At 37.8% G+C, this 26138-nt stretch overlaps 1 protein-coding gene and 1 long non-coding RNA gene across 6 annotated transcripts; both read right to left on the bottom strand.

Annotated features, from left to right (window-relative positions):
- Positions 1–637: 637 nt before the first annotated feature.
- Positions 638–2261, bottom strand: LOC133524235 (uncharacterized). The gene is made up of 2 exons (XR_009800349.1): positions 1752–2261; positions 638–1655 (listed from the first exon to the last, which is right to left on the bottom strand). It is a non-coding gene; the product is annotated as an uncharacterized LOC133524235 (long non-coding RNA).
- A 6326-nt stretch (positions 2262–8587) lies between these two features.
- On the bottom strand, positions 8588–26131 carry LOC133524231 (uncharacterized). 5 transcript variants are annotated; one of them, XM_061860130.1, is made up of 15 exons: positions 25826–26131; positions 24509–24656; positions 21095–21385; positions 20425–20550; positions 19555–19712; positions 18966–18998; positions 16812–16899; positions 15940–16092; positions 14937–15087; positions 14283–14499; positions 13959–14018; positions 13664–13790; positions 12597–12736; positions 9561–9673; positions 8588–9164 (listed from the first exon to the last, which is right to left on the bottom strand). In XM_061860130.1, the coding sequence occupies exons 1-15, from the start codon at positions 25883–25885 to the stop codon at positions 9053–9055; spliced, it is 1977 nt and encodes a 658-aa protein (XP_061716114.1). In that variant the 5' UTR covers positions 25886–26131; the 3' UTR covers positions 8588–9052. The 5 variants fall into 5 exon arrangements, with proteins under 5 accessions (XP_061716114.1, XP_061716113.1, XP_061716115.1 ...); XM_061860129.1 differs by having other exon boundaries at positions 19555–19715; positions 25826–26125; XM_061860131.1 differs by lacking the exon at positions 20425–20550 and having other exon boundaries at positions 19555–19715; positions 25826–26122.
- Between the last annotated feature and the right edge of the window lie 7 nt (positions 26132–26138).

The following is a 26138-nucleotide window of genomic DNA, read 5'->3' as shown; positions in this document are numbered from 1 at the left end:
AAGGTTTGTATGCTTAGTAAAAGGTGGACGCAAAAGGCGAGCGCTCGCATTCTTAACCTTTGGTATGCTTAGGAGCAGATCTGCTACATATATATTCAACTTAAACATGAAGATGTCATAGCTAAATAAATGTAAAGGTTAAGGCATTTGCACTTGAGTACTTTTTACCAAACGATCTGTTAGTAGGTACCTATACTACTGAATTTAACTAGAATAAAACAATCTATTGTTTTATATAGGTAAATATTAAAACCTAGGTAAGTAACCCCTGAGCCATCACTGGCAGCGGTAGCCCTGGTAGGGTATCACTGTAACTATTCTTGTCACAATTGCAGGGCTTATTAAATATCAAATATCTGGACTATTTACATCATTTTGATATGGTTTTATTCTGTTTTAGCTAACTTAGAAGACAAATAGGGAGCAAAGAGAACATGAGCACCACGGTAGAAAGCTGTTTTTAACATCAGTTCAGAAACTGAAGAAGCCCAAAGAAAATAATTATGCCACTTGTTAATTGTAAATTAGTGTATTTCTTTTGAACAATGTCACATTCACATACCAGTGTAATTTTGAAATGGTTTTACAATATATTTATATAAATATACAGATTAAAAATAAATAAAACACAACTGCAGATATTTTGGTGTTCATTTAATTTCAAGGCAATTAAGATACGGGTCACTTTAGCTTACTTACACTTAATTCAGGCCATTCATTGAAAAAATATCATTAAGTTACCAATGTTACTGGTCCACTCCAAGCATCAGAATACTTTGTACCTAGTCACTTATTGCATCTTAAGCATAAAACAGATCTGTTTGAAAATTTGTAATTTCAAGTTTAAAGTTTCCATTCCAAGTTTCAAAATGTATTCTTATAGTAGTAGTTACACATAAAACTTAGTCTAAAGCAATTTGCCTAATTTATAGTACAGAGATATTCCAATATCTCTGAGACCACTCTTACATGCTAGCTTGGTAAGGTTTTGCTCACACTACTGTTTTTATACAGGTATATGTATTGGCTAGATCATATTTTATATGTAGATATTTAAAAAAGTCATTTAGATATCAGGAGAATGCTGTTAAGAAATTTTATTAACTTTCACATTAGTCTATTCAAGACTTGTCAGGAACTGACACAATTTCAGGTACTCAAAATATTAATCAAAGATACCTTGACAATGGAAACTTAACAACTTCCACTCATGTGAGTAATATGGAGTTATATTGTTTCTGGATAAAAGAAGGTATGATTTAAATGTTAAAATATTTTTCTAAAATTATGCACACTGAATAAATTATTTTAATTTATTGAACAAACAGGTAAAGCAACTTAAAACTTCTTTTAAATAGGTACATACCAACTTCAGAAAGTATAAACTAGGATTTTCCATAGGTATACATGTGCAATAGCTGAGTGCATGAAACAAATCAGCCTAAATAATATATTTTCGTGATGATTAACAAACGGACAACTTTTACAATAATAATCTAAACTATTGTCCCAATTTTTTTAGTTTTTTTAATTAACAAGTTTATTTTTCGTCTTGTTTGCGTTGTACATGTACACGTATGTACGTAAAACGCCGTAGGTAAGTTTTGTATGAAGAGAAACTTTTACGAACGCCTTATATTGGGCGAGTTTTAATCCTGCAACAAACATATGGAAGTATTAGGTTGATGTTGCGAAAGAAAGTAGGTATAATCAAGGTTCTTAAACGTCTTAAGCTTGTTTAAAAAAGTTACCTTTGAAAATATTTGAGGACTTCGTCTGTTGATATTGGGAACAATCGAATCAGTTGCGGTTTCGAGGGCACAATTCGTGGTCTTATTGGATATATTTAGGCATACGTTTTATCTTTATTTAAGCCTTTTAACCCTGAAACAGAAAAAACTGCACATTATCTTAAAAATTCTCCGGGATCTTGAAGTAATTATCATAACCTCAAAATTTTCTAATGGTTAAGATCAACGAGCATGATTTTACTTACATTGTAGGCATCTTGACTTTGCTTATGGTCATGCACAATATTATTTAATATATTGATATTTATTTTAATGCTGGGAGCAGAAATTTCTCTTGAATTAGCACCGATTCGGAATGTAAACAAACAAGATGGACGATCCACATTCTACAGATAAAACACAGATTACACGCGATTTTGGAATTATTCGAACACAGTGTTGCTAGCCCGCGATTTTTCAAATTTGCCGCGTTTTTCTACTGACAAGATTTGCTTGACCAACTATAGGTGGCGCCGCAATACATAGCGAACAAATTTTTGACTTTGATAAAAAAATTCACATCACTGACAAGAAATTGATGTTCTTATCTTTACCCTCCATACATAGATGGTAGGATCCATGGCGCATTTACATTCGCGTGCGAGTGGCAAGCCGAGCCGCGAGCCGAGCCACGAGACGCGTATATAAACGGTGTGCTCGTGGCTCGTCTCATGGCTTGGCTCGCAGCCGGAGCGGTTTTTTGGGCACGAGTCAAAGGGGCTTGCGGGGGACGCGCGCTTGCTGTTTACATTCGCGTTCGGCGTTTCATTCGGTTACAAACCTTATATCGTGCCGGTTGTGTTTAAAATTGATTAGCTCGACGAGCGTAGGGGCTGTGGCCGAGACACGAGACGAACCACGAGTCGCGAATGTAAATCCGCGCATAGATGTGCTATACGTGTGCGACCGTGAGGGACCGAACATACGCGATGCGACAAAATGATTAAAAACACTTTTTAATATTCCTGACAACATACCAAAACAAAAAGATCCTACGTAATTTGGTCGGGTTATTTGTTGCCCACCTTAAACCAAACTAAAATTAACAACAGCAAATTTACTCTGCTACAGTCATAAGTCATACTGAAAGATACATAAGACTATCCCGTTCGGTCATTTCCCCCCACCGCTCGTGCCTCATCCAGTTATAGAGTCCGTGCGGAAAGAGAAGAGTCGTGGAATGTATGGGGCCCAATACATTCCACGACTCTTCCCTTTCCGAATAGACTTTACTAGATTATTGAATCATGTAAAATCCCCATTAATTGTCCAAATCTTCGTATAGCAACATTATTTATTATTCGAGATACATTTTCAAAAGCTAGTTTTAAAGATGAAGAAATATTTTGTTGCTTATACAGACAGACAGCCTACTGCGAACACCGAAGTTTTGCGGGCAACTTTCTCTTTTGAAGTGCCAATTACATCCACACTTTATCAGGCCTGAAGTGCCAATTACATCCACAATTTATCATGCCTGATATCAGACCAGATTTCGGGCCCGAGAAATAATATTTTTCCGTTTACAACATTTGAAATGTAAAAAAAATGGTTTACATGCAAAAATATCAAACATTGAACATTTTCGGCAATTAGAGACAAAGTATTTATTACATTTCAAATTCTATTAACTACGTGCTGATATTCCGTGAAACGGAAAACCATTATCAAATCGGGAAAGGTGGATATAATTGGCGCTTGAAAAGCCAAGTACATCCACACTGTATCAGGTCAGACCCGATTTCGGGTCCGAAAAAGAATATTTTTCCGTTTCACCGTATATCATTACAATATTTGAATATTCAATTAGAGACAAAATATTTAGGGCCCTCCACACTCGTGCGCGAATCGAGGCGCGAAGCCACAAACGCGAGGATGGCCCTCGCGTCGATTTCGCAGATTGTTCACGCCTTCGCGCCTTATTCCCCGTTTTTTGTCGGTATTTGGCCCGCGTCAAAGGAGACGCGAAGCGCAAGTGCAAGACTCCACACTCGCAATCGCTTCGCGCCGCGATTCGCTCACGAGTCGGTTAATCTGTTAAACTGTCATATCCTTCTATGGCGACTACTTGGTTATTGGGTGCGAACTTGATCAACTAAAAATCAATTTGACAGTTCCCAGGTTGAATCAGTGCCTTGCCGCAAACTAAATCCGATCAGCTGACGCTTTGGCGCCATCTTGCCGCGAACCAAACTGCGAAATCGCCGTGAAGTTATGCGAGTGTGGAGTCTACGTCAATGTCGCGGTATGTTCGCTCCGCGAAGTCGCGCTGCGATTCACGCGCATAGTCTGGAGGGGACTTTTCCTTTCAAATACTGTTAACGATGTGCTGATATGAAGGCCAATCTAATAGTGCTAGCAGACGGACGTACCGGACCAAACCGCTGGCCCGGTCAGCTTATCTCTTTCTCACTTTCACTCATAGCTTACTTTCAGTCCTTGACTGACCTTGACGGATGTACGGCGGACCACCTTCCACTCCATGGAACAGAGGGCTAACCGCGAAAAATAAAAATCTAAATTTCGTTATCTCTCTCTATCGCTCTTCCATATTCGTACGATTTTTTTAATTTACTGAAACAGACCTCACCTGTCAATAGAAAAAGGCGCGAAATTCCAATTTTCTATGGGAAGTTAACTTAGTTAACTCTTCGTGCCCACATTTTTAGGGTTCCGTAGTCAACTAGGAACCCTCATTCAATTCAATTCAATAGTTTAGTTATAGTTTTGCCATGTCCGTCTGTCCCGACGTCTGTGCGAGTGTGGAGTCTACGTCAACGTCGCGGTATGTTCGCTCCGCGATTCACGCGCATAGTCTGGAGGGGGCTTTAGAGGCAAGACCCATAGAGCAAGATCCCAGAGCCACCAGACCTTACTTATTTTCTCATGAATAAAATGTATGAGACAATATAGTGTTAGTATGTACTTTTAATGTCTGCATACTTGCTATATTGGCCCGACGGCCATTCGTCCGGTACAAGGTGCTAAAGTTAGGTAGAAATATTACTAACTTTCCTTAAATTCTCATGGCTGATTATTATTTATGTTTTAGAAAATATTGATAAAAAATTATAATCAACATTGCCAGACCATTTCCGCCGGCGGTAACAAAACGTAGTGATTATCTGATTATATGCTCTTTGGCGGTAACTATTACCAGACGCTTTACAGCTGTCAAATAATATAACTTACTTAGTGTAACTTTACTTACATTCTCACTCTTGATTTTTATATGTGATACTCAGGGAACTATTACTATTACATTTTGTAAGTAGTCACACCAATTGAAGGGGCCCAACCATCCCCCCGACCCACATAAAGTTTATATGTGTATTTGTGTGAAACTTTATCTGGGTCTTGGGGATGGTTGGGCCCCTGCAATTGGTCTGGCTACATACAAAATGGTTAATAGTTCCCCGAGTATCATATGTATATTATAAACACAAAATTGAAATTTTTGAAAACACCCACGACTGTTAAAACGTAGTTGAATAAGGATGCACAAATAAATGTTTACTGCAGCGCCCCCTGGTGAGTTGTCACCGTAACACCTATCTAAGAACATGCACCAATCAAACCCGAACCCATCACTGAAAACCGCATCGAAATCGGACTAGTAGTTTTTAAGAAAAATGGCAACATTGGTTTGCACAAACATCCTCTCATCCCAAACGCATATACCGTCTCCGTCCCGTCGTGGGTAAAAATCAAGAGTGAGAATATAAGTTACAATATATTTTTGACAGTTTCAAAGCGTCTGGTTACGTCTGGTAAGTAATAGTTACCTATCGCCGGCGGAAATGATCTGGCAATGTTGATTATCAATTTTTAACAATGTTTTCTAAAACAAACATAAAAATCAGCCACGAGAATATTGAGAAAAGTAAGTAATATTTTTACTAACCTTTAGAACCTTGTGCCGTACAAATGGCCGTTGGGCCAATATAGCAAGTATGCAGACATTAAAAGTACATACTAACACTATATTATCCCATACATTTTATTCATGAGAAAATGAGTAAGGTCTGGCGGCTCTGAAGGCCTACCGCGAACCACGTTCGACGTGTTGCCACTCTGTCGCACTTATTAGTTCGTACGTAAGTGTGACAGGGAGGCAACACGTCGAACGTGGTTCGCGGTAGGCCTTCTAGTGGGGTTTTTAGGTGCACTCAATGTATGGGAACCAATATTTTTCTCATTAAAGCATGAGACTTGGCACACTTGTTACTAAGGTGGACCAGAGTCGAAAACGCCCGGGAGGCAGCGGGAGACACCCCTCTAGGGGGGAGGGGGAGGGGGTGAAGTTTTCCTACGCCGCGCGCACTGTTGGTCGTTATAACTACTAAACTATAGCTACTAGGGCAAGTGTGGTATCATTTTCGGATAAATAAAAGATGGTCAATCATTTTCTAAAACAAAAAAAAACACCTTTACATAGAAAAAAATTGAAATACGGCCCAAAATCTAAAATCTTTTGAGTAAAAAAAATCTTTCAAGGTCAATAAATTTTTAATGATTACCGATATCGGATTAAAAAAAATATATTTAAAAAGGCGCATTAATATAGATTCCAAAAATATAAGTAACATTGCAAATATTTAAGAAAAAAATTGTTTAAAAAAATATAGAACACCGCGCGGCAGAGTCGTAAAAAATTCTTAGCCAATTATGAACATCAAAAACGAGTTTTATAGGTTGCTAGTGTCCTGTAAGCTGTAACTAATAAGGATGGAGTTTTCATTAGATATAGTATATCATCATATCAGCTCATATATGTCCCCACCGAGGGGCTCGAGCCTACCCTGCATTAGGGTGATCGGGCCTTAGTCGATCACGCGAGCCCAGAGCGGGTTGGTCGACTTCACACACAAGCTTCGAGTTTCCTCGCAGCCGTGTGCAGGTTTCCTCACGATGTTTTCCTTCACCGTAAGAGCGTCGAATAAACGTACATATGAAATCGAGATTCGAAAACACATTGGTATGCGGCCAGGATTCGAACCACGACCTCACAGCACAGGAGGTAGCGGTCTTAAGCATTACGCCACCGACGCTCTCTATATATAGTATATAGCTCAATTTTAATAATTATTTTATAGAAGACATTTTTTATCGTGTGTATAAGCATATTTAAACTAACTATTTTATTGTATTGCTAGTTTTAAAAAGTGCTTATTACCTGTCATATAAAATGACGACAAACTTTTCGATTACTGTAAACGCCTCGCTAGTACTCCCCTCATATGCTGCCAGAAACCCTTCTGTGGCATTGGGAAATGCGTTCCATGCATCTATTGCACTTTTTTTTCCTTTCCCGTTAAAATAGGACACAGTATCACAACCTGTGAAGGCATGGAACAGGGGGAGGACTTTCGCATTTTGTGGCCCTGTAAAAGAAAATAATATGTTTTATATAGCCGTGGTTCGAATCCTGGCCGCATACCAATGTGTTTTCGAATCTCGATTTCATATGTACGTTTATTCGACGCTCTTACGGTGAAGGAAAACATCGTGAGGAAACCTGCACACGGCTGCGAGGAAACTCGAAGCTTGTGTGTGAAGTCGACCAACCCGCACTGGGCTCGCGTGATCGACTAAGGCCCGATCACCCTAATGCAGGGTAGGCTCGAGCCCCTCGGTGGGGACATATATGAGCTGATATGATGATATACTATATCTAATGAAAACTCCATCCTTATTAGTTACAGCTTACAGGACACTAGCAACCTATAAAACTCGTTTTTGATGTTCATAATTGGCTAAGAATTTTTTACGACTCTGCCGCGCGGTGTTCTATATTTTTTTAAAAAATTTTTTCTTAAATATTTGCAATGTTACTTATATTTTTGGAATCTGTATTAATGCGCCTTTTTAAATATATTTTTTTTAATCCGATATCGGTAATCATTAAAAATTTATTGACCTTGAAAGATTTTTTTTACTCAAAAGATTTTAGATTTTGGGCCGTATTTCAATTTGTTTCTATGTAAAGGTGTTTTTTTTGTTTTAGAAAATGATTGACCATCTTTTATTTATCCGAAAATGATACCACACTTGCCCTAGTAGCTATAGTTTAGTAGTTATAACGACCAACAGTGCGCGCGGCGTAGGAAAACTTCACCCCCTCCCCCTCCCCCCTAGAGGGGTGTCTCCCGCTGCCTCCCGGGCGTTTTCGACTCTGGTCCACCTTAGTAACAAGTGTGCCAAGTCTCATGCTTTAATGAAAAAAATATTGGTATTGTCCTATAACGACCCCACTATTCTGGGATCTTGTACTACCACGTTTGTTTACTGGACTGCGGATGGAGTCGTGTAAAAAGGCCTCGGAGCCAGAATCTTTATAAATTGCAGCCTTCGGGCAACACAGGGAAGGAAGACGGCATTCATACTATTTCCTCTCTGCCAAAGCATTGGCACAACTGTGCCTATGACGGTGCATGTTGTGACTCGTCCGTACACAAAAAGAGAAAGGTGTGCAAGATTTATCTTTGACGTGTGTCGTTTTCTATGTATTTGTGTCGTCAATACAAATTGGGTTTTGTATGTAGTGAGTGAGAAATGCGACTGTGTGCACGTTTCCTCCCCGCAAAAAATGGCAGAAAGATTTGTACGGTAAGATATCGCTTAGGCTCCTCCCTTCCGACGTGTCGGAAGCCGGTGTTGCTCGAAGATTGCAGCTCTTCAGTTGACTTTACAACTTGTTACTAGCTTTCCTTTTTAGCTTTTATCGGTGTACCTATTTGCCTCTTCATAAATCATGAGAGGCGTACCTACTGCCCCAATAAGAGGAAAGAACAAGATTTTATCGTGAAAAATATATTACCATTTTTTCATTACACATTACATTTTTAACTTAAATTAACACAGACCAGTTAAAACAATGTTGGTCCACTAATTTTTTTAACATTTACAGCATTATGTAGTAGGTAATTATTTATAGCGCTTGCCTTGCGCTTACAATACCGAACGTACGTAATCAAAACACATCATATAGAACATAAAAAGTTACATACCGAAAAATAATCAATTAGTAGTTTGAAAAGTAGACATTACAAATGAAGAACCTTGAATTTGAGAATGTACAAGTTCATTTTACAGTTTGTAAATACAATTTATTCTTAAACGCTTGTAATATTTAATTCTACGAAAATCAAACTATACAAAATTACAATGTAGGTAAGGCCCCTAACGTGACATTATCACATTATTCCCACAATACACAACACAACAACAACTGTAAAAATTGACCCAAAATAAATGACCAACTACGAAAGCGGGCAAGTTTTGTAGATATCATTCGGAGTGAGCTCAGCATTAAATGGGTTGAAAATATAAGTATCCTTTGATCTGCCTGGCATATATGTGAAGTAGAGATCCCTGAAAAAACAAAGTAACTTATAAGAACTTGGAGCATTCAGGTTTGTTAAATTCATTCCTACTAATATTATAAACAAGCGACCCACCCCGGATTCGCACGGGTTACAGAAAAACGATACACCCAAATATTATACACCCAAACCTTCCTCAAGAATCACTTCAATCAATATTAATACGTGAAAATCGCATGAAAATCCGTTCAGTAGTTTTCGCATTAGACAGACAGACGAATAAGATGCGCATACAGTATATATATCTACAAAACAGCGCCATAGACCACATGTTCGTACCTATAGTCATTGCTCGGTACAGGATGGATATGACTGCATGGATACTGGATATTTGGGGTTCTACTTGACATTATTGTCTAAAATTAAAAGTAAGTTTTAAACTCACAAGAAAGCTTGGCTAGGATATCTATCGAACTTCATCGTGGACCACCAAAGGCGTGTCTGCTCCAGTTGGCGCAATCTATTCCTCGCTGTGAAATCGCGCAACAGGGTCTCAAACTGGAATTAAATAAATAAGCATTATGGGACAATCTTAGTATTATAACATTTAGTCAGGAGGAAGCGTAGGTATCTAAGATACCTACCTATTAGGCGACTATACAGAGTATTGTCTAGTAAAGAACAGTAAACACAAATAATGGAAAACAACCTCCATAAAAAAATTTGGTAATATGTGAAATACTAACAAAACCTCCAAGACGTAACCATAAGGTTTGCACCGTCAAAGAGTTATCAGATCTCTTGCAGAGCTCAAATAAATAGCTTGGCCCTTTCGCTACCTTAACTGAAATATTCATTCAACGAAACAAGACATCCACATTTGGAGTGTCAACAAAAAAACGCGAATATGTTTGAACTTACTATGAGCAAGGCACGTGTAGACGGTGAATATTTGCCTTATTTGGGACCTTTGATGTGTGACCAAAGAACGACAAGCGGGCATTACCCGTGTTTGCCTATTTGTGCATGGCTATTCAACCAAATATGGCAAATGTAGACGAATAAATCCTCATCAAACATGGTGTTTTTTATCAGAATAAAGTAAATACACAACGCCATTGACGTGCCAGCATTAGATTCCAGCATACATGTATACCCCCTTTTTCATAAACGCGCTACAAGCCTCAATAAGTTAATTCATTTTGTTACAAATCCAAATGACAGAATAAGGAATGCGATTAATAGCACTCGTTGATGACTTAACTGGTTTACTATTAACAATTTGCTTCTTAATGCTAAGAAAACCAAATGTATTAGATCTTCATTACCGAATGTTAAACCAGTCGAGACTAAGATACTTTTGAATAATGAATGCTTAGAGATGGTAGATAAAGCACTGTTTCTTGGTTTAACCCTTTTCCAGGCCGCACCAATCTACAAGGTTTTCTCAAAAAATTCAAATATATTCAAATAAATCCCGCTTTGATGATTCATTTGAAGACAAGTCACATTTTCCGAAAGTGCAATCTAATTTGAACTTTAAATCGGATGACTAAGGTTGAAATTCTATTGGCGCGTATGTGGTCGATAAATTGTACTATGCCTGGAAAAGGGTTAACATTGGACAAAAATCTACAATGGAGTCCTCATATAAGAACGCTAGCAAACAAATTAAGTTCGGCCGCTTACGCTGTTAGGAGAATCAGGCAATTGACCAATGTTGAGACAGCTCGCCTTGTCTATTATAGTGTAATGTCATATGGTATTCTGGTTTGGTGCAAAGCAGCTGACATATAGACTATATTTGTCTTACAAAAGAGAGCCATTTGTTCTATATATAACTTAAGAGCACGTTAATCATCAATTAATATTTTAACTGTAGCTTACCAATACATCTATGATAGTATTATTTATGTTGTTAGGAATCTAGACCCTTCACTAGAAATTCATATGTCCATAACTATAACACTCGAAATAAAAATAAGCTTTCTATCAGAAAGTTTCGTGTCCGCAAAGTAGGTACAAAAGTCATTCGTTGGACGATGCACTCATTTTTAGGGTTCCGTAGCCAAATGGCATAAAACGGAACCCTTATAGTTTCGCCATGTCCGTCTGTCTGTCTGTCTGTCTGTCTGTCTGTCTGTCTGTCTGTCTGTCTGTCTGTCTGTCCGAGGCTTTGCTCCGTGGTCGTTAGTGCTAGAAAGCTGAAAGGGTCTAGCAGGCTAAGCGAACAAGAAGTGCCCCCAACGACGGATTTTGTCGATATTTCTGGTAGTGTACTGTTAGGTCCTAAGGACCCTCCATGCTTAACATCAGACCTCGATTCTCTTTTGTTTGCGAGTTATTCAGGATAACGTAAAATAATTAGGGTATCATTGAAAGTGTCATATTTTATAAACGATTCAAGTTACGTGAACCAAACAAAATTATACATATTTGATAACAATAAAAAAAACTACAAAATGCATATTTTTAACCAGCATCCTGTCCTTAAACTTCATTGAAAAAAAATAAAAATATTTTTTTCCTTCCAATTTTTTTTTACTTTTCGCGGAGGTACACCTCCAAAAAAAATATGCATGAGTAGCCACTAATTCCCACTACATACACATATAAAAATATTTGCACAAATGTTCGTGCTTCATGTCAAAAAAAAACGATTCTCCAATAAGTAGTCACTGGCATTATATGTACAGATAGAAGTACATCAACGATGACGTGTCAGCTTTGATAACATCTGACACATAATATTATCTGCATTTGTTTTTTGCATTTTGTAGTGGAAAATGGAAAACATTAAATGCAAGTCTTGTAAAAAAACATTAAAAAATATCCGTGGGAAACAAAAATGCATAGAAACAGAGCAAGAGGCTGATTTATATAGCAAATGCAGTAATATGTTAATTTGCATAAATGATTTATTGTGTGGTAAGTGTCGACTTTTAGTGTATAAACATAAAGCAGTAGGTTGCAGACGAAGAGCCAGCATCGCCAATTGTTGTGCATGTACTCGCAGAAGTTGATGCTACTGCTTAGCTCTGAATAGTATTTTTTTCTGATTTAATGCATGTTAATTATAAGATGTATTGTTTTGAAAAGATGTGTCCCGCCGAGTTTCTTGTAGGTCCATATTGGGATACCCTCGTCCAATTGAGGGGGGATTTAAATCTTCTCGGGTCAAAGGTGTAGGGTTAGAGCCGGTTTATTTAACGTTCATAAGCGCATTGTAATATGCCTACTTGAATAATAAACTATCTTTATCTTTATCTAATAGCTGCCTAAACCATAGCGACGTCCTTGAACTGACTACCATCAAATCTTAAGCCCGCTTACTGAACGCACGCAGCGAGCGGAAAATCAAGGTCGTTCATACATCTGGCCGAGCGCAATCTATGAATGGCCTTGATTAGCCGCTTGCCGCGCCGCTCGCCGCTTGCTTCCAGTCAGCGACCTGATAGAGTTTAGAGGTGTTTTGACATACTAGGTACTGGAGATTTTGCCTGTCCGCCCAAGTAATGTTCTCAAGCTCATGCTTCGTAAAGGGTATCATATACGCGCGCTCGCGGAAGTCCATGTGCTTCAGCCATAACCACCGCCGCAACGACCGGACTACTGAAAGTTCTGAAACAGAGTTTTAAAAAATTCAGTGTGCACGCTGCCGTATTATAATTCTCTTCTAGGTAGATTGGCATGCTACGAGCTACGGCGTAGCACTTCGTAGCGCCGATCTGACTTGAAATACAACCCTTTCAACGGTAGCAAGAGTTATACAGGTTGTTTATGTAGTCACCTACAATAATTTACGGGTGAATATATAGGTCATACTGAACAACTTTTACTATGAGCCCAACCCCGAAATCGCGAATAAAAATATACTCTCCCATAGAAAATGTCAAGGTCAGACAGCTAAAATGTATGAAACGGTCAATTTTTTTTCGCGATTATGAGGTTGGTCCCATAGTATAAGTTGCTCAATGACCTATATATTCACCCCGTAAATTATGGCAGGTGACTAAATAAACATCCTGTATACACGGTGTTTTTTTTAAACTCCGATAACTTCGGAGTATGATAAGTATATTTAAGGAAAACTGAATGGCATAGTTATTGTTTTTTAATTTTAATTTTTCGTAAAAAGTAATAAATAGCGTTGTTGTAAAACGGACATTATATTTAAATCTACCAAACAATTGAAAACTATGACATTTCGAATATCGACCGACATTAATCAATATGGTGTACACGCTCGTAGGAGCCTTATCAGATAAAAATAAATCATTGATTACCTCCAACATGGAGTTGAGCTGAGAAAGTTACTTAATTTAAGCTCAGGATTGCCCTTAAAATTAACGGACTTAAAAAAACACCATGTTTAAGGTCCATAGTTTTTCCTGAGGCTTATCTGATTGCTGTAAATATCCCAAATCACAGTTATAGCTCCGAAACCCCGGACGAATATTTAAATATCACTTACTTTACTGTACAACAAACTGAATGTGTTCAGATTTCAAAAACTGACAGAAAAAAAAGACACTTGAAGTTACGAACTGTGAGCCTCAGGTGAGAGATCGCCGTTGAAGCGTTTCCTGACAAGTTCTTGCAGGTTGTTGAGGAGCTCCGCTTGCGGCAGGTGCGGTATCACGAGCGGAGTTCCAGATAAATCAGCAAGGAACGACTGAAACATCAAACGTTCATGCCAATTCGAGTTTTGGTTCAGTTCAATCTTTGTAAATTAAATGACTTCAGTCAGGACTATTTATCCAGTGTGTGTATGCGTGTGTGCGTGCGTGCGTGCGTGCGCAATTACTGCTGTTCGTTATAAAAAATATATATATTGCGTTACCTGTAGTAAAGCCTTCGTTTTTACCCCACCTGCCGATAATTCAGGATGGGACGGAATCGGCTGTAAGGAAAGTGTGAGAAGTTACTTTTGTCTACAGTATACAGGAGATATAATTTGACATCGCCCTGCATTGCACGATGCACATAGCTCCCGCGAAAATATAGGTATGTGCCTATCTGGGTGAATCAACTATTTTTTTGTTATTCTGTACCTTTCTCCAGGGATATTTAAGAAGAAATGTTGTATCACGTTCTATTAATACAAGCTTTATATTTGCTAGTAGGAAAGGTGGACATTTATAACTTTTTTAGGGATAAGACATACCGTAGGCTCTTGAGACCTTTCTGCTATTCTAACAGTATCCTTTATGAAATCCTCCATTGGATCCATTTGGAATATTTTAGCTTCGTCGAACCACAGCGGCCATTGTTTCGTCGGCTGGTAGAAGTATTTTTCCTTAGATTTCCCTTCAAGGTAGAAGTCGTAAAGGTGACCACACTTGCATTTGGATTCTTCTAAATGTTTTATCACTGCCGATTCCCTACAAGAAACGATATATGTAATTATGTATAGATCTTGCGTTTTTAGAAGAGGCGAATGGATGAATGACAGTAATCGGAATTCCAGTACCTACATATAACAACTATAAGATTAATATTAAGGTAAGGTAAGACTATATCACCGAGGAGGCAAGACAAACACTTGTATGTTATCCTCATACTGTTTTTCTTGCCCCGAGTAAAATAAACTATGTTCGTCTTACCCCACCTTACCTTGCAACTTTTGGGGAAAATGATTTTTTTTTTCCATATTGGTTGATTTTGAAATGAACAAATTATTTTATACATATTTATTTATTTACCTATATTTGTGACTTTGAAAAGCAGATATTTAATTCTCTTTTAGAACTTACTATCTCATTAGTAATTAGTACTTTATAAATACAATTTAAAGTTTTACTGTGGATTAGGCATTTACCATTTTATGCAGTCACAAGTAACGTCGCATTTTTCTTCTTTCTCCACTGGGTATCTCCAATGTCCAATTATAACTGTTAAATATTCTCCAGTGGAGAATGTAGTTGTTCCACCATTGATAGCTATATATCCAGTTGGCAATAAAGCAATATCTGTAGATTAAAAAAAAACCTGTTAATGCAAGGCTGCAATGCTTTTTGGGCGCGAGTCCTCAATATTGAAAGTCGAGCTAACAGTAGCAGTCGAGATAACATGAATCAGTTAGGTTGCCTATCTTTTTCTGGTCACTATTATTTGTGGTTGCCGTGTTTAAACAGGTGAGTTAAAATGGAATCATCTTGGCTCGTCTCAATCGTTTTTGTCAAGTTCTTAAATTCGTCCGAATGACGAATGAAGAATGGGTGACGAAAGCAGAAGGGACGAATTTAAGAAATTGGCAAAAAACGATAGAGACGTGCCAAGAACATACCGTTAACCGTTTCTTTTTAAAACAAGGGAAGACTTTTAGCGATAACTCGAAAACGGCTTAATTAACTGATGACAGTGATGACGTTTGTTTTATATTTATTCATTCATATTTTTTGGAACTATGGTTCAAAAGTTAGGAGAAAAACATTTATTTTCATTCAAAGCGGTAAGCGGTTATTTCCGATAATTAATTAATTAAGTACTACATAATGAAACAGATACCGCTCGCCGAAAAGTATGCTACCTAGCGGGGACAGATTGATCCTTGTTATCTCGTAAGTACGACGTGTAGTACTTTTTTTTAATGAGCGTACAATTTTTTGACATGAGTTAGAATTTTGTACGATACCATATCACAGCTAGAAAGTGTGACACTGTTTGACGCTTTTAAGATTTGGCTTGGAACCACCTTCAAGCGTATTAGTTGCTAGCGCATATAAAACGGCATAATACTTTCTTTTATCCTTTTGAAGTCGGTTTTACTTTTTTTATACACAATAATTTTAATAAAAGTGTTAATAATACTGTCTACTTACTGTTTAACAGGTAACGTGGCTTTCCCCCTATTAGAGCGACAGTTCCTACGTTAAACTGTACATTATTTAATGGAGTCATATGTTGAACTTGAGCCGCCTTTTGCAGTAGCTTTAACTTCTCATAATATTCCGTCATACCCGGATTAGTGGTGCCTGGAATAATAAATAGTTAGGTATTTCGTAATTTGTGGCTTTCCACTAGAGAAGCATAAAGACCCTTTAGGCATGGAACGCCATATTTTGCTATTTACACAACTGTCTAAAAAGTGGGGTTTTGGGTAGAGGGGCGGATAATGGGAGTCAGCGGGCAATGGCAGTCCCTAATCAGCCCCATATCTGCAAATTTGAAACCAATACAGACGCGTAAACGACCTCGCTATCGTCTCGAACGGAAACGGGAACGAAAGGTCCTGTGTTTTTGCGGCTCGCCGGTGTATAATTCTCTCTCGCTCACGTAAAATAAACGGCTTTTCTACGACTATGTTCGGTCAATCATGTCAACAAAGATAACGCTGTAGCAATTTCTATAATAGCATAGAATTGCAAGTGTTATTTAAAAGTAATAATTTCTTAAATTTTTGCGTTTAAATAACACTTGCACGTCTGTGCTATAAACATCGTAGCAGAGTTATCTATCTTGGTCTGACTCAAACGTGCGTTGCATTTTTTTACTTTGTTTCTGCAAATATGCAGGTAGTGAGAATCAGGTGAACCCCAATGCCAACTAGTGACCACGATTCCCTGCAAAGTAACAGTACGTGGAAAGTACGGGTCAGAACTACCACAAAAACATCCTGATCTTCATATTTTTATAGTAAAGGTAAGTTTTAGATTTTTTTTATACTAAGCACCTATAATAAATTATTACTCACGGAGATAAACGGGAGGCTCCCAAAATTTGTAAGTGCAAATTCTTTCCGCTTGTTTCGCCTTTACGCATCTTTGCTGTCTTCTCTCAAGCTGATAGGTAAGTCGGAACAGATGTAAAGTTTTATACATTTTTAGGACATAAAATCCTATGCAGATAATCAGTAATTTCTTGTTATGAAACGATTATGAATACAGTGTGTCCCTAGCCATTGGACAAAGCCGAAATGTACATATGCATTAGGGTATTTAGAACCAGTGTACAAAGTATCATAACAACCGGTGTAGCGGTTTCGAAGAAATTAACAAATTACCATTTTTTACTTTGGAGCAGCCTGTATGTGTTATTACCTCCAAAGGTAATATCCTCAAAGAATAGTATGAAACCTTCTTCGACCTTTTTGATTATCTTTTTTTTATTAATGACACTAATAAGCTTCTGACTTTTGAAAAATGTCATCATTATCAAATATTTCGAAATAATTGTCAAAAACACTGCCAAAGATTAACACAGTGTGTTTCTTTTTGTTCTCGATTATTGCAAATAACTTTTGTTCGAAAAAATATTTTTTTATCTTTTGTTCTAATTAAAAAAATATTAACTGACTGATGAAACTGTTCCTACTTAATAGGTATAATGGGAAATTAATGTAATGTTAATACATAGTTTATTATGAATGTATACAGTATATAGCTTAATTTTAAGATCAATATTTGCATGCTGCCATTGGCTAAACATGTGATACCCACTGCCTATAATGATTATGTCAACTTCAATTTACCATGTTTACGCAAATAAATCATTATCTTATCTAACGTCAGGGCATTCCTGAGAAGTAACCCTATGTGGGATTTCAGGGTTTGTCCAATGGCTAAGGTCACCCTGTATAACATGTCAGCTGTCGACCGGTGACATTTCTTCAACCAGAAATGTCCCACGTGACAGCTGAATAAAGTTCGAATCGCCCTCATGACATTAATAAATAAGTTTTTGGGAAAACGTACATTTTTGGTACAAGGTTTTATCGCTGACCGTACTTTTTTTCCACAAACAACTATTGCTCATCGACCCCAAACACAATTTGTTTGTGTTACTTAATCACAGAGTTCCCATGGCCACCTCCTGTCTCCATCATAAGATCAGATCAATGTCATCATATTGCATTGTCATCTGTATGCAAAACGTCAGCTCATTCGGAAATCGGAAAGTGGGTCAAATTCAGCTGCCAAGATTTGACCCACACGAACTAACGAGGCAAGTTAAATAAAATCTTGTAAAAATTATGGGAAGACGATTCGAACTTCAACCCGTAAAACGATTCAAGAATTTACATGCGATTTTCATTACATTTGCGGTATTTTGTGGATCGACTGAATTTGTATTGCAATGTTTGTATTGTATTTCCTCAGTAGTAAGCAGTGTCGAATATTGGATGCAGGTTCTTGAAACGTCTAAATGAAATGGGGTTTTACTGCGATGAAAGTTGTGCGTGAGATGCGCATTGCGCACCAATCATCAAGACGTTCGAAATGGTCGTGTCAAAACAAGATCAAACTATAGCACGTTTGAATCAGAATCAACCTCCGAAATATACGAGTACGAAAACGAAACGAAAACTATGTTAGCTACACCTGGCTATTATAGTATGGCATCATCGATGGGTACCTATGCTGACAGATATCATCTCAATATTTTTTTACGCGTATTGGCGTTTTTAGGCCTTGAGTTATTATTATTATAGAGTGCCTGTTCTGTAGGTAGTAATAATAGTTTAATATTTTTTAGGTTATAATTAAATTATATAGAGATGACACCTGTCATCCTACCCGTTGAGTTTGAAAAATACTAAAAACACGAAGCACTTCGTTTGTTCATTCGTAGGTACCATTATATAATAAATTCGCACTAGGAATATATTTCGATTTTCGAAGTTTGCCGTTGACTCACGGCATTGCTTACCGCTTTCTAAAGTATATAAAGTACATATAAGTATGTAAAAAATACCTACAGGTAATCCGTTGCTGGGTAAAAAATTAGTGACGACGAAATTAGAAAAAAAAATTATACATGTTGCTTTTTGAAGGCATGATACGCTCAGTGAACACAAGTTGAATTTATGTTTCCGCCTACAGTTAGAAAAACTACTTTTTGTACTTACAAAAGTATTATCCATTCTTAATCGTTCATAACTCTGTGGAAGAAATAGCAAATGAATAAAATAATTAATTACCTATAACATAAAAACGTTTGTCAAACATTATATTAAACAATGGGACTTTATCGTACAAATTACATTTATTATTTATTTGTCGGTATGTCAAACGTCTTGTTCTTATCACTTCTTGGGCTTTGATACAACCTTGAACATCGCTCACGCTGATTGGTTCACGCAAAATGAATTGACGTGCGTCAATCACCAACACCGCAGGACACAGTTGTCAAGGTGAATCAAAACCAGTTCAAACCCATCACAAATTGTTACATTACAATCGACCTACTACGACTACGACGTAGCGCTACAACTGTAATGAATTAATGATTTAATAAAATGAAAATCATATAATATTGATATTATATGTTATGTCCAAAATTGTAAATAGTTATTCAAAATTGCTTATAGTTGTCATCTTTTCTGAATTATTTTTCTCACTGCACCCACATTCGAGAATGTCTTAAGGCATTAAGTCCGCCATTTGTACTTATTTTTATTGTGCAATAAAGTTTAAATAAATAAATAAATATCGTACATCGTCACTCCTAATCGTGATCTTTTTCTCCATACGGGGAGGCGGCTTCTTGACTCTCTGCCCTCGTTGCGGAGACGGGTGTCTGCAATACACAGGTATAGTACTTCGCTCCAAGTACATTCCGTACCGGTTGTCTGTATGCTTGCTGTCCTTTTTCACTGCTGAAACGTTTACCCTAGTATTGTATTTCAAGCACTCCCAATGCAACTCAAAGCCTTCGCTAGTTGTCTTGACTTGCTCTTAAATTAAGCAGTTATGTTGTCCAAGCATAGTGGCACAGAATACAATATACATAATATGTAGGTAAGTAGGTACTGGTACTACGTAAAGAATTCTCACGGTCTGACAAAACTTCAAAACGCGATCTCTTATTGGCTCATTACACTTTGCCTTAAGACAAAAGTGGGGGACCCGCGCGAAATTTCATACACACGTAGTCCTCATTTTCCTCTCTGCATATTAACATAAATTAAAATATTTTGACACAATTTGTTGTATATCAAATTGTGTCAAAATATTACCTCAGCTATGGCCTCAAACATAGGGCCATTTTTTCGAATTTTTAATTATTATAGAGTTAGGAGCATTTAATTTTTTTTATGAAATCTGTTTTTCGCACCAAATTTTTACAATAATCAAAAAATCGATTAAGTTAAACGTAGGGGCATAGCTATCGTTAATATACATCCGATTATGTAAAAATATTTTTCATAATGTCAATATACAGAGAGGAAAATGGGGACTACGCTTGTATATGGAGAAGCGGCCGTTTCCTCTTAATGAATGCTCAATGTAGTCGCAATTCGAGCCGAGCGCTCCCCGAACAATTTAGTAAAATACCACAGGTAGTAGGAGTACCTATTTCTTTACCTTTCTTCGTCACTGGCTCGGGTGTTTCCTTCACTGGCTTCGTTAAGTCTTTTAAGTTTTCTATACATTCATCTAAATCAATAAAGGTCAGCGCTGACATTAGAATCATTGCGTCCATATCGTATTCTGTGGGATGCGGATGGCAATTCATATAAAATATCAACGCACGAGGAAAAAAATTATAGGTACATTAAGGATTTCTGAGTTCGGGTATCTAAATAGGCACCTATTACTCTGATTTGTTAAATGTGGTACATATTTGGTTCTCTTTGCGGGTCACGCTCGGACAAGTGAAAGCGCGACGCTCCCAAATCGAGATCCTGTTTTAGGTGTAGGGTAATTATAATTCAATAAATTGAATAAAGTAAATATTTACGTCAATATCGGCGTAAGCGCACAACGCTCTAAAGGGGCCCACTGATTACCAGCTCAGCTTTTGCGAACTGTCAGGCCGATATCGCCCGGCGAACTGGTAATCAGTGGGCCCCTTAAGATCTTTTACCCTTTAGAGGATGAAACATTTTAAGGTTTTCATTATCTAGGTACAGTCATCTGCAAAAATATCTTGCACAACGAAGCGCTCAAAAATACACGATTGTATTTACAAACCAGATTATGTAAGATTTTTGGCGCATTTAATTGTTTAAGATATTTTTGCATGTGACTGTACCTCCGCGTGGTTCACTGGGCGTTTTATTATAGATAGCCGTGTATAACTTCCAAATAAATACAGCCGCGTCCCCTCCAGCTTCATTCATAGCTTTCAACAAAATAGATTTGGGTATACTCCTGCTAATGCCTAAATCCGATAGGGATTTTCGAGTCCGTGTTGGCAGATTCTCAATCAAGTCGTAATGGATATCCTTTATTAAATGCCGAAGAACTTCTTTTTGAAATCCTGACATTTCCACGTACCAAATTGGGCCAATTTCCTTTTTCAGTATTCTCTCTTGCTTTTTGCCTGTGAATGACAGATATTAGAGGACGCGTTAGGATGAGATCGACTCAGTTTCAGTAGATTACCGTAAGTATGACACTGCCAATTGCCAATGGTCGTTGTGCCAGTCTGCGTAGTAGATAAGTATAGGCAAAGAGAATTCGATATAGAGGTGGATTGTCAAAGTAAAATTTTCGTGGTCGCTCGAAAAGATTGATTTGACGACCAGTCTGGCCTAGTGGGTCACTACCCTGCCTATGACGCCGATGGTCCTGGGTTCAAATCCCGGTAAGGGTATTTACTTGTTTGATGAACACAGATATTTGTTCCTGAGTCATGGATATTTTCTATGTATTTAAGTATTTGTATATCATACACGGTATTTTTATTAAATTCCGTTAACTTCGGGGTATCGGTACGTTTAAGGAAACTAAAAGGCATAGTTAATAAAATAAAAAAACAATTATTTTTATAAAAAGTAATTAAATGTTGTATATAGCGTTGTTGTAACATGCTAGTGCATGACATTTAACTTAACCAAACAATTGAAAACGGTGACATATCAATATCAATGGTATTTCGAAAATCAATCGTCTGAGATAGTACTTACGTTTAGTAGCACATGTATGAACTCGTACTAAACACTAATCAATATGTAAACAGGCCTTATGGCAAGTGTACACGCTCGCAAGGGCCTTATAAGATAAAAAATTAACTCCAAAATGGAGTTAATTAGAATACCGGTGTCTTTGAGAAAGTTACTTTTTTTTTATACCACGACGGTGGCAAGCAAGCATACGACCCGCCTGATGGTAAGCAGTCACCGTAGCCTATGGACGCCTGCAACTCCAGAGCTGTTACATGCGCGTTGCCGACCCTTTAAAAATCTGTACACTCCTTTTTTGCAGAACCTCATACTGTAGACCCTCGGGAAAACCTCGGCAGGTAGCTCATCCCACAACCGGAGCGTGCGCGGGAGGAAGTTCCTCTTAAACCGCACAGTGCGTGACCATTTAGGTTCTAGGGTGTGAGGATGAACACCCTGCCGACGGCGGGCGGTGCGGTGATAGAAAGGAGCCGTGGGCATCATGTCAAACAATTCTTCAGAGCACAGCCCATTGTACAAGCGGTAGAACACACATAAGGAGGCAAAGTCTCTCCTTAGACTTAAAGGTTCAATACCACTTGTGAGTTTGGGATCGTCGACGATTCGTACAACACATCTTTGAACTGAGTCGAAGGGCCCAAGCTGGCACCCAGGTGCTCCTGCCCAAAGGTGACAGCAATACTCCATATGGGGTCTGACTTGCGATTTATAAAGTAGCAGTCTTTGCCCTGGAGTAAAGTATCGCTTTGCTTTATTGAGCACACCGAGTTTTTTAGATGCCAGCGCAGCCCTCCCTGCCAGATGACTACGGAATTGGACGTCACTGGAGATGTCGACACCGAGGATCCCAATACTCCCTGACATGGTACGGGCTGTGTCTTGGAACTTCCCTTAATTAAAGCTCAGGGACGCACCCTTGAAATTAAGGGAAATAAAAAAAAAACACGGTGTATACACCGTTGTCCGAGTACCCAAAACACAACGTTGCTTCTTGAGCTTACCGTAGGACTTAGTCAATTTGTGTAAGAATGTCCCTAAAATATTATACATAAATATATTCAAAGATGCCGCCCATACCTTTGGCCTATACTATGCTCTAGTAGATAGCGTCACTTTTTTTATATTGCTACGCGCGAGGAGCGCCACCGCCAGAAAGGCAATCTACGCCTCCTCCAACACGCAACTGTCGGCGGTTAGAGTGGGACGCCAGCCCGCTGCACGAGCGCTGGAGGGGCTACCACAAGCCTATCGTGACGGGATTGGGGTGACCCGGGGCGCAGGCCCTTATTTGAATTTTAATTTAATATAATATGTTATATTAATTTTAGGATGTTATTGAATTGTATTTGATTTTATTACGTAATGTAATTGTATTATGTTTAAATGTATATGGAAATAATTTTCTGGATTAAATTAATTTCATTCATTCATTATATTTAACACATATCAGTGAAAGAATAAGGAGCAAAGTCAAATAGCGTTCTAAAAGTTTTAATCATGTGTCGAAATATGGCAATAAATTTACTGTGGCTACAAATTTTACTTTGACAATCCACCTCTATTTCAAATTATCTTTGGTTTAAATTATATATAGGTACCTATTCACATGTACTAGGGCAGAGGGCTACCATCACGCTCACTGTCATCAAGGTTTCTATTAAGGTACCGTGAAAATAACTAGTCTTCGTACGGGTGTTGGATCGAGACCCAACCATGACTCAACACCAGAAAGTAATCGTACTTATCTAGAATTTTTCCATCGAAGTAGAATTCTGAGCGTAGTGAGTAGCAAAAGACTCGTCAATAACGAATAAGCTAATGACGTAAGTAATAAAACCTTAAGACTTACACTTTCTTTTTATTTTGATAATACCGTAAAACCACCCAACTATAGTCCAATACTGCAACTATGGTCCACAAGTTCAAAAGGAAATTAAGTATATATACCAATGTTCCTTGTGGTTTACTCCTAGTTTTACCTTCCATTTATAAACATACTTTGCCTTAGAACTACAAAAATATAGTAAAATACACACCTGTACCCCTAGTGTAAATAAATTCGATTTCGAAACGTGACGTACGCGTTTGCGTTTAGTCTCATTTTGTATGTGATTTAGAAAGAGCGCGCCAAGCGGGACGTTTTGGAAACTCAAAATCCTATACAAAATGACACTTTACGCAAACGCGTTCGTCACGTTATGATGTCGATAAAACTTACACTAGGGGTACTGAACGAGAAAAATTGAGTTTATTTGTGGACCATAGTTGGGAGCTTTGGACTATAGTTGGGTGGTTTTACGGTACCTATGGATTGTGGATATATACTCGTACTTAGTACGGGTTGTGGATTAGTGATGGAAATTAAAATTAGTTTTTTTTTATTCCACGTCAGTGACAAACAAGCATAAGCAGTCAACGTAGCCTATGGACGCCTGCAACTACAATTGCAATTACAATGTGATTACAATTGCAATTGAATTTTGAGATGTTGTGTAGTAAGAATTATAATATAGAAAACAGGAGGTAGTGTACGTACTCACTTTCAAGATAAAAATAGCGCCTTAAATCTCGCATGAACTTGAGCCAGTCGCCCACTTTCTTATTGTAAGGTTTTTTGTCTATATTCGCTTGCATTTCTCTCTCTAAATATACCCATACCGGTTCTTTCTTTGTTGGTCCGTAAAATGTCTGGAATTAAATTATTTTTTGGAGGTGTGAGAAGTGAGTTTGGCTACTTCGGTAAATTTATATTCTCTGAAAGGGCACATTTGAAATAGAGATTGAGAAATTGTATTAATTTAATTACTGATATGATGGATAGGTGCTTAGTTGCCCATCACCATCAAATAAAACCATGCAACGATGCTCTTGTAAATTCCACTAATTACCCATGTAACCTTATGTTATGTAGGTACCTAATAGTTTTTAGAGTAAGATTTCTGTTTTCAAAAATCGAGCACATGTCGGAATTTACAATCGCAGCGACGCAGTGAATTTTTTATTAGCTCCTACTTGATGGGTATTCTTGATGCCCACAATTAGTACCTTACCTGGGTAAGTAGAGTAGGTACCTATTTATTTACGTACTCGTAGATTCAACTTTTTCTATGTTTCCCACAGATTTAGGATGTTTCCTGTCAGCCAGGGATCGGAAACCGGTATTTTTTCGTTCTTTGTTAATTATTCCCTTTCTAATTGGGCAATCTAATAATACGAAGTCGTTATCTAAAAACACAACAGAGTCCTATATTTAGAGTATAAAATAAACCGAAATATATGTTTATTTCAAAGTTTTTCCAAAAAACCGGTTCCGATCCCTGCTGTCAGCAACGGTATACGACCACATACCTACCTACTGCTACTGGCTACGGCGTGCTACGCAGCTGTTTTTGTAGATGTAAGGTTGTTGCATATCTAAAAAGCTTAGCACCTGATCAACACCGCCCTAACTCATTGGCTCGCCGACAACTAGGCGTCAATCATACGTACATATCGGAAGCGTCAACACCACGGAAATGTAAGCAGGGCTGGGTGATACGCCGCCGTGTCGACGCTGAGACGCAAGGTGCAGTTAGGATAACTTCGCTAACACAATATAACATTATTTTACCCGAATATCGTACCAAGCACGCACAATCGGGGATCCAGGTAATACTGGGCCCCTACCGGGAAAATCGAAGTTCGTCAATTGCGGGCATTTTTCTCTGTCACTCTAATTACATCTTAGTAAGAGTAAAAGAGAAAGATCCCCGCAATTTGCGTATTTCGGTTTTCACGGTAAGCCCCCTGGTCTAAATGTGTGAACGCGATAAGTTCGCATTTGTAATTAGAAACAACAATAAAAAATGAATACATACCTTTTTTGCTAAGAAATATTTGCTAAATTCAATAGCTTTACTCTTGTCTGATTTAGGCATGTTTATTGATTATTTTATCACAGCTAATTTAAAATTATAACAAAAATTTTGAATTTCTTATATTAGAGCTATATTACATTCTGAATCTATATGTCAAAGTAAAATACATTTTTATGAGATTTGATAGGTTTTGGACCAAGGCCATCTAGCCAGTTTTAAGAAAATCATGTTCAAAGAGTACGTATGTGTGAAGTTTACTCTTTGGTAAACATGATGTATTAACAAGTTACGCTTGCAGTATTGGTACTTCTAA

This window comes from Cydia pomonella, chromosome 13 (genome assembly GCF_033807575.1).
Source record: "Cydia pomonella isolate Wapato2018A chromosome 13, ilCydPomo1, whole genome shotgun sequence".
In the NCBI taxonomy this organism is placed as follows: Eukaryota; Metazoa; Arthropoda; class Insecta; order Lepidoptera; family Tortricidae; genus Cydia; species Cydia pomonella.
Note: the sequence above shows the minus strand (reverse complement) of the source record. Positions and strands in the feature narration are given on the sequence as shown.

What these genes read in the sequence shown, in the direction of transcription:
- LOC133524231 (XM_061860129.1), bottom strand. Translation starts at nt 25,885, where the DNA reads ATGCCTAAATCAGACAAGAGTAAAGCTATTGAATTTAGCAAATATTTC. An exon ending in CGAGCCAGTGACGAAGAAAG is followed by an intron (nt 19,716 to 20,424) that starts GTAAAGAAATAG and finishes TAAACGTTTCAG; the next exon opens with CAGTGAAAAAGGACAGCAAG. An exon ending in GCCACGTTACCTGTTAAACA is followed by an intron (nt 15,088 to 15,939) that starts GTAAGTAGACAG and finishes TTTAATCTACAG; the next exon opens with ATATTGCTTTATTGCCAACT.